At 46.5% G+C, this 14,139-nt stretch overlaps 1 protein-coding gene across 1 annotated transcript in view; it reads left to right on the top strand.

Moving 5' to 3' along the window:
* ADGRD2 (adhesion G protein-coupled receptor D2) overlaps positions 1–14,139 on the top strand; it is a 55,075-nt gene that overhangs the window by 8,628 nt on the left and 32,308 nt on the right. Inside the window, exons 6-11 of the mRNA XM_053373727.1 lie at positions 212–310; positions 1,793–1,878; positions 3,478–3,759; positions 5,912–6,023; positions 8,699–8,827; positions 11,659–11,773. Of these exons, the coding sequence (XP_053229702.1) occupies positions 212–310; positions 1,793–1,878; positions 3,478–3,759; positions 5,912–6,023; positions 8,699–8,827; positions 11,659–11,773 (823 nt within the window). The remainder of the gene's footprint in view (positions 1–211; positions 311–1,792; positions 1,879–3,477; positions 3,760–5,911; positions 6,024–8,698; positions 8,828–11,658; positions 11,774–14,139) is intronic.

Here is a 14,139-nt window from a genome sequence, read left to right as displayed (position 1 = left end):
CAAACAATTTCCCAAAACATCTAGTAGATGGAGAGTGCTGTTCTTCTTCTAGCCCAATGGTTGCCTTTAATTTGATTTTGAATTGATTTTAGAATGAATTGATTTTAGAATGCTGTGTTACTTTTATTATTGCTAGCCGCTCTGAGCCCGGCTTCAGCTGGGGAGGGCGGGATATAAATAAAATTTTATCATTATTATTATTCTCTCCCAGGGCCCGTGGAGGAATGCCGAATGTTTCAGGTCGTCCAGGGAAGCCTCGCTTATGCTCCTTGCCTGCAGATGCTGCCTTTTGTCTGCCATTACAAGAAAGGTATGGCGGTTCTGACTATCCTTATCTCCAGGCTCAAACTGTGGCCCACGGTCCCCATTCCTTTGTGCCAGCAATCGGTGGGCCAGAGGGAAGTGGGTGGAGCAACAGGTGTGACTCTTACTTTGGTCAGTATGGTCCCATCTGCACAGTGCATTAAAAGCACCCCCCAAAAATAAGAATAATGGGAACTGTAGTCCACTGGGAGTTCTGAGAGTTGTCAAGAGACCCCATTCTTCTCACAGAGCTACAATTACCAGAGTGGTTCACCCCTTCTTCCCCTTAATTAAAACACAAGCCACTTTTTATTAATGGGAATGTTTATTTGATCACGATAATTGAATATTTATTTATATAAATGCTCATGTTCCTCAATCTCATGCCAAAGTGCCACAAGGCTGGGAGCCAGGGGTCAGATTCCACTTCCTCTGGAAGAGAGTTCCAAGGTTTTGGAGCCAGCACTGGGAAGGCCCTGCCATGCCTTGTTCAGCAAGGAAACTGCGCCTCTGAAGCAGGTCTTCATCACTGGGTTGGTTTCCAGGGAAGAAGGGGTCCTTTTGGTATCTCCAGCTGTTGGATCAGCCTGGATTTGTGGCCAGAGTGTCAGACTGGGGCCTTGAGAGACACCGGTTCAACTCCCCCCTTGACCACAAAGTGCTCTGGGTGACTTTGGGCCAGTTGCTCTCTTTTGACCTTGTCTACCTTGCAAGGCTGTGGAAAGAATTATTATTATTATTATTATTATTATTATTATTATTATTATTATTATTAAAATTTATATGCCATCCTGCATCTGAAGGGCAGTTTACAACATGAAAATGCAACATGAAAACACAAATTACATAGAATAATAGCAAAACAACAACACCCCTCCCCCGCTATCACACTTAAAAGGCCGTAGATGGCTTAATCAGCCAAAGCCCTGGTGGAAGAGGAATGTTTTTGCCTGGCTCCATGAAATGGGCAAGGTACTAACTTTGTAAACCACCTTCCACAACCTGTCAGGAGTTCAGCCTACACTCGAGTAGGACCCTGGCAGAGACATGTGCCCGACTGGCATGTTCCCTCCCTCCTGGTCTTCCGTTCGGGAGCTTCAAAAGCTTTCTTCTGCCCAAACATCACAGCGACTGATGCCAAGCAACACCGGCACACTTAGGGATCCGCAGAGTTTGCGCATCATGCGTGACAGACCTCAGCAACTCAGCATTTTGGCTAATCGACTTTATTTACATGTAAACACACACACGGAGCACTGCGGCATGGCTCCCTCTCTCTCTAGCATCAGACAGCAAAGAGAAAAAGAACAAAGGACAATAGTCCCACTTCACGGAACACAGGAACACAAACATCCTGTCGCCGTCACTTCCCACTCTGTGGAGTCAAAACATACACCGTCATGTGATAGACAACAATCCCATGACTGCAATTGTGGAGCAGGAATTCTAACACAACCTTCCATTTGCATGTCTGTTGTTTTCCCCTCAGATCTTTATTTGCAGTTGAAGAAAGCAGAGTCGAAACCTGTTCCACAGCTCATAGCTCAGGTTAATGCGCGAGCGAATGCGACAGTGGTGAGTAAAGCATTGCCCTCATCCCAGACTCCTGAGGGCTTCCACCTGTGGCCCAGCACCACTGTGTTGCTGGCCAGGCCTCGTGGGCCTGGAGCCTTTTCTCACGGCCCCCAAGTGTTTCCTAGGCGAGTCTGTGGGGAAGTTGGTTTCTGGGAGAATTTGGGTTGGACTTGAAGATCCAATAATTAAACATACTCTTACATCTTATACAATTTTTTTTGACTTCCACCAATCACATCTGAAAATTTTCCAATCTATTCACTTAATATACATTTCTTACTTTCACTATTACCTTTAAATTTCATAACTAATATCTCTATTCTTTCTCTTGCCGCTGTTGTTGCATATAAGAACAATTTAACATCTTGTCTATTAATATCCTCACCTATAATACCAAGTAAAAATGCTTCTGGTTTTTTTAAGAATGTATATTTCAACATCTTTTTCATCTCATTATATATCATTTCCCAGAAGTTTTTTACTTTTTTACATTCCCACCTTCAGGGTGATTTCTGGCAGGGGCCATTCGTAGCTCTACCTGGAGATGTTGATGGGGGGTGGGACTGAATCTCGAACCTTCCTCACCCAAAGCCAGGGCTCTTTCACTCAGCCACAGCTCTGGGAACACGTGATGAGTGTCTAGCCTTCTCTCAGGAGACCCACAGTGGGCAAAGCTTCTTAAAGTCTGGTTGTGGGGCACAGGCATCTAGTGGCACATCTTCTCATCTCACCTCTCCACATTGCCCCTCCTTCCCCCAACCCCTGGATTTGTGGCTTCCCCACACACTTTCCCCTAAAGTGCCTTCAGCTTGTGTGCTACTCCCAACCTAAAGTCCCCATATAACAGTTTTTGGACGCACTGCTACTAAAAAATACTTCAAAAACGGCTTTGTGCAGACAGGGCCGTCTTACCCATAGGTGCTAGGAGTGCGGGGCACCTGGGCGCTGGGCTCTCAGGGGCACTAAGCTGAGAGTCCTGGGGCCCAAGAGTTGAGTCCAGGGAAGAACCCGCCTGCCAGTTGGAGCGACGCGGTGGGCTCTTCTGCTGCAGGCGGCTTTGTTCCGTGAGTGTGGGGGCAAGTGAGCCAGCGAAACGCTGAGGTGGCTGGCCAGCTCTGCCCTCCTGCGCGCCTGGGACTGGGCAACCTGGGGGGCGGACACCAGGTGGATATTTGCACCCTGGCACCGCATATGCTTAAGACAGACCTGTGTGCAGATCACACACATCTTAGTGGATTTTTCCAAAAGGGGAGGCACACACAAACCCCTTCACCCACCCTGCCCCCATTTACCGTATTTTTCGCTCTATAAGACGCACGAGACCACAAAACGCACCTAGTTTTTGGAGGAGGAAAACAAGAAGAAGAAAAATTTCTGAATCTCAGAAGCCAGAACAGCAAGCGGGATCGCCCACTACACAGTAAAAGCAGCAACCCCTCTTGCTGTTCTAGCTTCTGGGATAGCTGCACAACCTGCATTCACTCCATAAGACGCACATACATTTCCCCTTACTTTTTAGGAGGGAAAAAGTGAGTCTTATAGAGCAAAAAATATGGTAGTCCCCCTTCTCTAACCTGGGGGTCTTGTTTCTGGCTACAGATTCCCGAGAGTGTCTTCCAGGCAGAAGCCCGAGGCGTGGACGTTTCAGTAGCCGCTGGTTACCTAGGGGTGGTGGAGACTGTCCTGACGGACGTGGAGCCTCCATCTCTGGAGGCAGGTGCTCTTCTGGGCATCTTGCAACTCCTGAAGGAGGTCTCAGACTTAGATGCCAACGAGCCGCAGGAACTGGCAATGCTGGAGCAGCTGGGGCAGCACTACGTGGCAGTTGCCGGGGCAATCCTGGAGGAGCAGAACGCTGAGGAGTGGTCCGAAATAAAGCCGGTAAAATCATGGCTTCCTAGAAGTAAGGGGGAGCCCCAGCGTTTGAGGCAGGAAATCCAGAAAGCTGAAGCAGCCCTGATAGTCCACCATCCCTTCCTGTCCTTGAGAGTATGTGGTCAGACCAGTACCCATGGGAGACCCTAGGGCCATGAAGATGACAGAGGTGACCTTGGAACACAATGCAGGCCTCTTAGTAATGTTGATGGCATTTGACCATTGTACTGTTGAGAGTGTATTAACTTATGGTCTCTGTGTGTGGTTTGGGAGCTGCACAGTCAGGGGAAAAACAATGCTGTCCAGGGTTGTGAAGAGTGCGGAGAGAATAATTGGGTGCCCTCTTCCCACCTTGGATCAAATCTACGCTTCCAGGGGCCATAAGAAAGATGCAGAGATAGCGCAGGATAGTGCCCACCCCGGAAATGATCTCTTCCAGCTTCTGCCTTCTGGGTTATAAAGACCAGGACTAGCCGCCTGAGAAACAGTTTCTACCCAAGTGCAATTCTGGTTTGAAACGCAGTATAAGGAGTCTCTATAGGAGTATGTTGTATTTTAAAATGGGGTTTCAGAGTTTTTAGGGGTTTTTGAATGTCTTATGTAGATTTTTCAATTTCATTGTTCTGTATGGGACAATGACAATAAAGATATTGTATTGTAGTCCCACTGGCCTCACAGGGCGGTTGTTGGGGGGTTAAACACGGAGGGGATACCTGGAACTCCTTGGAGGTTTTTTTGGTGGGGTGGGGGGAGGTGGGACAGAAACACAATAAATAAACAAACACTAGATGGTTGTCTGGCCTCTGCTGGGAGATTTTCAGGAAGGTAGAAATATATAAGGAAATAAATATCCCTGGGTACACACCTTAATTAAATGAGTTGCATCACACCTACGCTCACAGCAGTTAGGCTTCTGGGCAGAATTTTACGCAACTGAATATGTACTTTATTACATGATTTACTACATTATTCCACAACATCCAAGGAAACGCAATTCAGTTTGGAAGGGCAGCTCATAGAATCAAAGGGCAGCAGAGTTGGAAGGGATCCTCGGGGTCATCTAGTCCAACCCCCTGCTATGCAGGAATCCCAATTGGTTCATATCGTTGTCGGGCTGAACGCAAAAAAGGCAAATACCAATCATGTTCATTGATTTCTGCTCCAGACATGGGGCAAATAAGCAAACTCTGCTTCCGTTTCCATCAGGATTATCTGGCGCCTCATACCACCTCCCTCTGTGTGACTGGCTCCATTCTTAAACCCGCCCTGCTATCAAGAAGCTTCCCTAATCTTTGACCGAAATCTACCCTCCAGGAGCTTAAGCAGCAGAGGAGTCATAGAATCATAGAACCGTCGTACAGTTGGAAGGGACCCCGGGGGCCGTTTCGTTCCAGCCCCAGCAATGCATTGAACAGCCTTTGCTCTCTTCAATGGGGCAGCCCCTCAGAGATTGGAAGAGTGCAATAATTAATAATAATAATAATAATAATAATAATAATAATAATAATAATAATAAAATAAGAAGAAGAGGAAGAAGAAGGCGGCAGCCCTGTTCAGGGAAGTTTTGAATGTGTGACATTTTAATGTATTTTTAATCTTTGTTGGAAGCCGCCCAGAGTGGCTGGGGTGACCCAGCCAGATGGGTGGGGTAATAATAATAATAATAATAATAATAATTTATTTGCTTCCAACAAAATATTAAAATACAGTAATGCATCAAACATGAAAAGCTTCCCTAAACAGGGCTGCCTTCAGATGTCTTCTAAAAGTCTGGTCGTTGTTCTTCTCTTTGATATCTGACAGGAGGGTGCTCAACAGGGCGGGTGCCACTGCCAAGAAGGCCCTCTGCCTGGTTCCCTGTAACTTGGCTTCTCGCAGGGAGGGAACCGCCAGAAGGCCCTTGGTGCTGGACCTCAGTGTCCGGGCAAAACGATGGAGGTGGAGACGCTCCTTCAGGTATACTGCACCAAGGCCGTTTAGGGCTTCAAGGTCAACACCAACACTTTGAATTGTGCTCAGAAATGTCCTGGGAGCCAATGTAGGTCTTGAGTTCCCTGTGGGAGGAGGGCCAGGGAAGCCCATGGGCAAAGTTGGATGATGATGATGATGATGATGATGATGATGATAAGGTTTGGGCAGCTGCTCCTGTGCTTCTCAGATCCTTGATGGACCCATGACAGTTGTGGAAAACATGGACAAGATGGTTTCCAGCCTCCATCAGCTCCTGAGTGCAGAGAGGCCCAAAGTCACCATCCGGAGTAAGAACGTTGGTGAGTAGCAGCAAGGCTCTGGGTTGCAAGGGGGAGGAAGAGCCTGGGGAATTGTCAAAGCAAATGTGATGCCAGAAATTCAGTAGGAAGGAATTGAAAATAGAACTGTGAATATCCTAATGCTGTTACTCAAATCTGTGGTGCATCCCCCACAGTACTGTGTAGAGTAAAGGTAAAGGTAAAAGGTAAAGGGACCCCTGACCATTAGATCCAGTTGTGGCCGACTCTGGGGTTGCAGTGCTCATCTCACTTTAGTGGCCGAGGGAGCCGGCGTACAGCTTCTGGGTCATGTGGCCAGCATGACTCAGCCGCTTCTGGCGAACCAGAGCCCACTCTCTTGGGGGCCTCCCAAAATTTAAAGGAAAAAAAACCCCTGGGTGTACATTTCCAAAATATGAGATAAAAAGCAAGTAAAATAAAACCTACATACAGTTAGAGCTTAATAATTATTTCACTATTAATATACTACTTCTTAATTGTATTTCACTATTAATATACTTTTTATTAATTGTATTTCAATTCAACCATTACTTTGATAAAATGCATATTTTGTTACATGCAAATGGTGTGAGATACCTATTAAGTCCATTAATTAACCGTATAGCATATATTCAACACAAAAAAGCAGCGACAATTTGTTGTTGACAAAGGACAGCTGGACATATCAAGGGCCCCATTACCTTCAGGAGCTCAGGGCCTCACCAAACCTAAATCTTACATGAAGGCTGCAGGAGTGAGGAAGCTTTTTCAGCTTGGGGGCCAACATTCCTTCTGGCTAGCCTTCTGAGGGCCACATGCCAGAAGCGTAGGTGGAGCAACTACTATAAATAATTGCCTTTGTGAGGTAGGTTAGTTCCTACACACTCTCACACACACTGCTCTGGTGCTTGGATCCTGCTCAAGGGTTCCCTACTAAGGCATCTGATTGGCTGCTGTGGGAACAGGGCTAGATGGACCATTGGGTGGGGTGCCAACTTGAATAAAATATTGTGGGGGGGCCAGATAAGCCCCACCTTGCATAACTGATTACATGACGCAGTGCGTACACACCATTTGAATGGGAATGTCCATCCACTTTGTGGAGGCCTGGCCCCTCAAATATTTTTTTTTCTGGGGGCCGAAGCCCCCATGGCCCCTATGAATAGGCTCCTGTGCCTTTGGCCTGACCCAGCAGCCAAAGAACAGCTCTTCTCAGCCTGTTCTCAAGTAGGCTGTGCTTTCTTAAGCCTCAGGATTTCAGGCTATTGTAACAGGCCATTTTCAGCCTGCAGGTTAGAGCTGGGTGACAGCAATGATCTGCAGCCACAAATGGCCTCCTATTTAACACACTCTTAAGTGTTTTAGACTACAAGTCCCATCAGCTCCAGCCAGCATGGCCAATGGGAGTTGTAGTCCAACAACGTTTTGAAGATCAGCCAGGATGGTGACGTTTGACGCAGGTGCCACAAGAGGGCGCCGTGTGGAAGAGGAGATACTGAGTTCTTTGGTTTTGCAATTTATCTTGAGCTATGATAAGAAAATGACACTGATTGCAGATAAAAAATGTGCAGATTATACTCAAGGGCAAAGCGCATAACTTACTTATCTTCACAAAAAGAGGAAAGTTTTTCCTCCGCAAGCAAGCATTTTTCTGAGGCTAAGTCACAGCAGGAACATATTTTTGCCCCAATTATTTATAAAGTGGATAGGGGAGGGTGGTCAGTGGGAAGAAGAGATCTTGAGTACAAAGCAAGGCTACTTTGCTAGGGCAGACCTACCAAGTGAAATATTGAGCAGAATTCTGTCCCCCCACTGTTAGACTAACAATGCATGAATTGGAAAAAACTTATGTCATCTGGTATAACTTAATTTCTAAATTTGTTATGGGGTTAACGGTTATTGGGCCCACACATGTAGAAGCCCTTTCCCTGCTCATAGATGTGCAGAGATGTTTTTAAGTGAGAAAAGCGAGGCGCTCTCGTGTGGGGAGGGGGTTGTATTCAGGAGAGCCTCTCGCCTCCCCTTCCTTGCTGCAACTGCTGCCAGCTGAGTCTGACTTGACGGTTAGATATATGCTCTTAAAAAAGGTAAAGGACCATCAGGTCCAGTCGTTGCCGACTCTGGGGTTGCGGCGCTCATCTCGCTTTATTGGCCGAGGGAGCCAGCGTACAGCTTCCGGGTCATGTGGCCAGCAGGACTAAGCCGCTTCTGGCGAACCAGAGCAGCGCACGGAAACGCCGTTTACCTTCCCGCCGGAGCGGTACCTATTTATCTACTTGCACTTTGAGGTGCTTTCAAACTGCTAGGTTGGCAGGAGCAGGGACCGAGCAACGGGAGCTCACCCTATCACGGGGATTCGAACCCCCGACATTCTGATCGGCAAGTCCTAGGCTCTGTGGTTTAACCCACAGCGCCACCCGTGTCCCTAATATAGGCTCCACTTTTTCTGGGTCCAAATGCCCGAGGAATTCCTTTCAGGGGAAATGGCTCACAGGCTTCCACATCAGCTTTCCTATCACACTCTCTTCCCCTGCATTTCCACATGTGATTTTTCCTTTCTCATGAGCTTTGAAGGTGAGCCTCTCCAACTGTCTTTTAAATGGGTGGTCTGTTTGGCTGCTGAACAGGTCAGACCTTTCCTTGCAGGTAGCCCAGTATCTTCTAAGATGACACTACCTTGACCCTTTGCTCCCCAGGAGTAGAAGTGCGACGTGTCTCTCTCGACCGAGCAACAGCTGATGGCGCTGCGTACATGATGCTGAACCAAGACGCTCCAGACCAGATTGAAGTCCCAAGGGAAGAAGTGGAGAGGCTGAGAGTGAGAGGTGGAGGCGGGATTTATTTATTTTTAATGTATTGCATGTATATGACCCCTACACCCAACGTCAGCAACCTAAGGCCCACGAGCCAGAAGCGGCCCACGAAGGCCATTTAACCGGCCCCCAAACCAACTGATGTTGTAAATTACTAGGTTAATGTTAAAATGAAAAGAAAGAAAGATGTAAATTGATTAGGTAAATTTTATGTGAAAATAGTTTTGGAAAACTGCTACAGTGGAGTATATGGAAACTCAGCTAGGGGGATTCAAGGAAGTCATTCAACAATGTTAACAAAAGTGGAATTATTATATGTATGTTTGTTTGTTTGTTTGTTTGTTTGTTTGTTTGTTTGCGCATGCCCAGACGCCGGAAATCACTTCTGCGCATGTCCGCAGTGCCAGAAATTGCTTCTGTGCAGGTGTGATTTTCAGCATCTGGGCATGCGCAGAAGCATTTTCCGGCACTGCAGAGATGCGCAGAGGCAATTTCTGGCATGGCACTGCGCTGGTCTGGCCCATGGAGGATCTCCACAGGAGTGATCTGGCCCGTGCCCAGTAAGCCTTGCCAACCCCTGCCCTACACCACACTGGCACTCTGGTGAAGCTGGGTCATGTATGTGGTGGCTTAGTCCCCTTCCTTTTGCCCAAATGTCATTGCCAAGAAATGCCACGACTCCACCCCCATCCTGGTTTCCCCTGTGCTGCTTTGGTGAGGCCTGGTGGGGTCAGCTTGGACTGGAAGGTGAAACTGAACTACACTGGAAATTAATAGGGTTTAGGACTAGGGCAGCCTGACCATTGCAGTCCATGTGCTGATAACCTTGGGGCTGGGCTCCTGCCATGCACTCTGTGTTGGGCTGCCCTTGGGCCCAGTGTGGAAGCTGCAGATGGTGCAGGATGTGGCATCCAGATTGCTGATTGGGTCACCTGGCCGACAATAGGTGACCCCCTTGTTCAAACATCTGCACTGGTTGACCATCTGCTACCAAGCCAGGTTCAATGCCCTTGAAAAAATTTACAAAGCCCTGATCAACTTTGGTTTAGCGAACCTCAGGGATTGGCTGAACTCTTATATTCCAGCTCAGTCATTCAGATAATCTGCAGGCACATTGCTGGTCATTTCCCAAGATGGGGGGGCTCATTTGACAACAACAAGAAACCAGCCATTTAGTGTCAAGGGCTGGTCCTGTGGAACACCCTGCCACTAGAGATTCAGCGGGCGCCTTCTGTGCCAACTTTTCAAATACCTGCTTAAAGCTTTTCTGTCTTCTATTGCTTATGCAGACAGTTAAGAATATGTCTTCCCACAGTAGCTATCTGGTTTCAACTTTTAAAATATGGTTTCATCTGGTTTTTATTGTATGTGCAATTGCGCTGCCTACTTTTGCCTCTGGCCTCATCCAGCAACCGTGCCTGAAGGTTATCCAGAAGGGATTGAAAAGGTCTTCACACCCCCGGCTTGGAGAGCTGGTGATCTCATTGTTTTCTGTTCTGCTCTGAAGCATAGAATTTTTACTTGATCATTATCTATGGTGTTTGTTTTTAGGATGTTGTTCACTGCTTAGAGATTTTCTTCTCTAATGGTTTTTACTGAAGTAAATCAAACAGATCAAAACAATAAAAAAAATCCTAGAAGTGCAAAAAGGCAGCACAGTATATCTGAGAGAGACTCAATATTTGGTTGGTGAGGCACTTCAGACCGTCAGAAAAGCCAAATTTCACGTTGTACAATGGAGAGGTGCACCCTATGTTTCTGTGTTTGTTGCATGCAAGATGAAATCCCACCAAACAGGGTATGTCATAAGGGAAATGATTTGATATTGCTTTATATATCTTTGTACTAATATAACAACTGAGTATTTTAGTAATATTTTGTTTGAGTTGCCTGGTTTTTGTACATCACTCACAGATATTTTTAATATATTAAGTGGTGTAGAAATTAAATAATCAAAAATCAATATACATGATGCAAATAAATGGCGGACAGCCTGGTCCCTGCCACAACCAGGCCACAGAGCTTCTGTTACTTAACACCCAGGTCTTGATCACTAAAATATAACCTAAAATTGTCATTTCAAACCTTAATCATTTTGGTAGTACACCTTGTTCCCTAAGTTTTACGGCAGCCGCACAGAAATTGGCCACCCTGAGCGTGATCTCTAGATCCCTGTCCTCTACCAGGAGTTTTAGACATTGGAGTTTGGACCCATTTAGGAGATTTTTGTATAACAGGAGTGATAAATCCCGAGCGTATATCCCTGTAGAAATGGCAGCGTAACAAGACATGAGAGACAGTTTCCACCTCCATCAAGCCACAGGGGCAGACTTGTTCTGCGTACGGTTTAGCCTCAAATCTGCCCTGCAATAATCTCGTTGAATCTAGCCAGGGTAAATGACCGCCTGTATTTGGGTATTTGTAATTTTGACAAATAACGTATTTTTCACTCCATAAGACGCACCAGACCATAAGACGCACCTAGTTTTTGGAGGAGGAAAACAAGAAAAAAATATATTCTGAATCTCAGAAGCCAGAACAGCAAGAGAGATCGCTGCGCAGCGAAAGCAGCAATCCCTCTTGCTGTTCTGGCTTCTGGGATAGCTGCACAGCCTGCATTCGCTCCATAAGACGCACACACATTTACTTTTTAGGAGGGAAAAGCTGAGTCTTATAGAGCAAAAAATACGGTAATTTCCTGGGGTAAATCCTCTCCCATTATCTTTTATTGCTGGGTGTTGATTCATCTCGCTCACTGTTGTGTTTTATGATTTTTCTGATATTGTAAGTGAGCCGGAACTGGTCTGTGACCGTAATGATAAAATTCATTCATTCCCGCCCAGGTCTGCACCAGATCACCATGACCAACACCTGGTACGGCTACAGTTCCCTCCAGCGCCTTCTCACCAGTGGCACCGCTGTGCTCCAGGATGCAGCCGTGTCAGACGGAGGAAGGAGGTAAGTGAGCCATAGCTCAGGCCTTTCCTACCTGACCCAACCTCCTGATTTATTTTTCACCCAGCTCCTTTAGGACCCTGCAGCTCATCAGGCCCTGGAGATCTGAATTCATTTACAGTAGCCAGGTGTTCCCTTGCCATCTCTTTTCCTGTCTTGGACTGCAGCTCCCTCCATACATCATTGATTCAGTTATCACCAGGTTGGGCATCGCTTTCCTTGTGGGTGAAGACAGAGGCAGAGTAGGTGTTGAGTAGTTCCGCCTTCTCTCTGTCGCCCGATAGCCTTTCCCCATCTTCTCCATGCAGAAGACCCTTCACTTGCTTGTTCTTCCTCTTGCTTTGGACATAGCCCCCAACCCCCTTTTTATCATTTCTGACCTCTCTTGCAAGCCTGAGCTCATTCTGAGCTTTAGCCAGCCTGACTTTGCCCCTGCAACTGTTGGCTACTCGTCCATACTCCTCCTTAATGATTTCTCCCTTTTGCCATTTCTTAACTCTCAGCTCATCTGTAAGCTCCTTATGCAGCCCCAGTGGTTTCCTTAGATGCCTCCCACTTTTCTTTCTTGTTGGAATTGTCTGCAATTGGGTGTCTTCAATATTTCTCCTTTTGGAAACTCCCGTCCATCTTGGACTCGCTTCTCTTTGAGCATTTCTGACCATGGGATCTCACCCAGGAGCTGCCTAAGCTTGTTAAAATTGGCCTTCTTAAAGTCCAGAGTTCATGTCTGGCTACCCTCAGCTTCCCCTTGCCTCTCTATCATGAAACCCAAGAGGACACGATCATTTCCTCCCAAGTTTCTGAGCACTTCCACTTCATCAATCATCTCCTCCCTGTTGGTGAGGACCAGGTCCAAGACGATCCCCTTCTTGCTTCTTCCACCTTCTGGGAAATGAGACAGTCAGCGAGGCAGTGGAGGAATTTGTTGGACCTTACATTCTTGGCAGAGTTTGAATTCCAACAGATATTGGAGAAGTTGAAGTCTTCCATGACCACTATATCTCTCCTCTCCTCTGAACATGTGCAGAGGAGGGCAACCAAGATGATTAAGGGTCTGGAAACTAAGCCTTACAAGGAGTGCTTGAAGGAGCTGGGTATGTTTAGCCTGGAAAAGAAGAGACAGAGAGGAGATATTATAGCTATCTTCAAATATCTTAAGGGCTGCCACATGGAAGAGGTAACAAGCTTCTTTTCTCCTGCTCTGGAGGGCAAGACTCAAACTAATGGCTTCAAGTTAAGAGAAAGGAGATTCCAACTAAACTTCCATGACAGATGGCCATCAAACCTCTACTTTATAACCTCCAAGGAAGGAGAGTCCACTACCTCCTGAGGGAGACCATTCCACTGTTGAACAGCACTTTACCACCAGAAAGTTCTTCCTGATGCTTAGTCAGAATTTCTCCTTTGTTGTAACTTGAAGGCACTGGTTTGAGTCCTCGCCTCCAGAGCAGGAGAAAACAAGCTTGCTCCCTCTTCCATGTGACAGCCCTTGAGATATTTGAAGATGGCTCTCCTCTCTCCTCTCAGCCTCCTCTTTTCCAGGCTAAACATACCCAACTCCCTCAACTGTTCCTCATGAGACTTGGTTTGCAGACCCTGAATCATCTTGGTTGCCCTCCTCTGCACACCTTCCAGCTTCTTAACATCCTTCTTAATTTGTGGTGCCCAGAACTGGATGCAGTATTCCATGTGTGGTCTGACCAAGGCAATGTAGACTCACCTGAGTTAGGTGGACCAATAATTTTTCTTGGTATAAAACAGCTTCCTAAAGCAAATAATGGCACCATTTAGCCAAAGCTAAACAGGACCAGGTCTGGTCAATATATAGGGGGGTGACCACCTGGGAACCAGATGTGTGTTTCCATGATGGAAAGAAGGATGAATATTAGGGTTGCCATGTTTCCAAAAAGTGAAAATCCGGACACAAAAGTTGTTGCCTTGAGATGAAAACTGCAGAACCTAATTGTCTGTTTTTTTGGGGGGTGGGCACAAGGTGGCGCTGCCACCATTTGCATTTCAGATAGGGAGGCGGAGCTTCCGTGGGCATGGGAACGGCAGAAATGGTTTATGGGTTAGGCAGGTGTGTGAGAGTGATTGTGGCTCGTTCACTCTTTATATTAATTAAAGCAAGTGCTAGGCTGGCTAAAGGAGAAGTTCAGGTCTGCCCAGGCAAAGAGATTTCCATATGTTAGCAATTCGTTTTGCAGCAAAAACACCTTCAAGGTTTATTCTTGTATCTGATGCAGAGGGAAGCTCATGCCTGTTTAGGTGCCACAAATCTCGTCCGTGTTTATCTTAAGAATCTGCAGCCTGGCTTTTTCCTTAAAAAATAAAATAAAAATAAATATTCAGGGCACTTTACAAAATTA

This window comes from Podarcis raffonei, chromosome Z (genome assembly GCF_027172205.1).
Source record: "Podarcis raffonei isolate rPodRaf1 chromosome Z, rPodRaf1.pri, whole genome shotgun sequence".
NCBI lineage: Eukaryota > Metazoa > Chordata > Lepidosauria > Squamata > Lacertidae > Podarcis > Podarcis raffonei.
The sequence above is the reverse complement of the archived record's forward strand: the minus strand, read 5'-3'. Positions and strand labels throughout refer to the sequence as shown.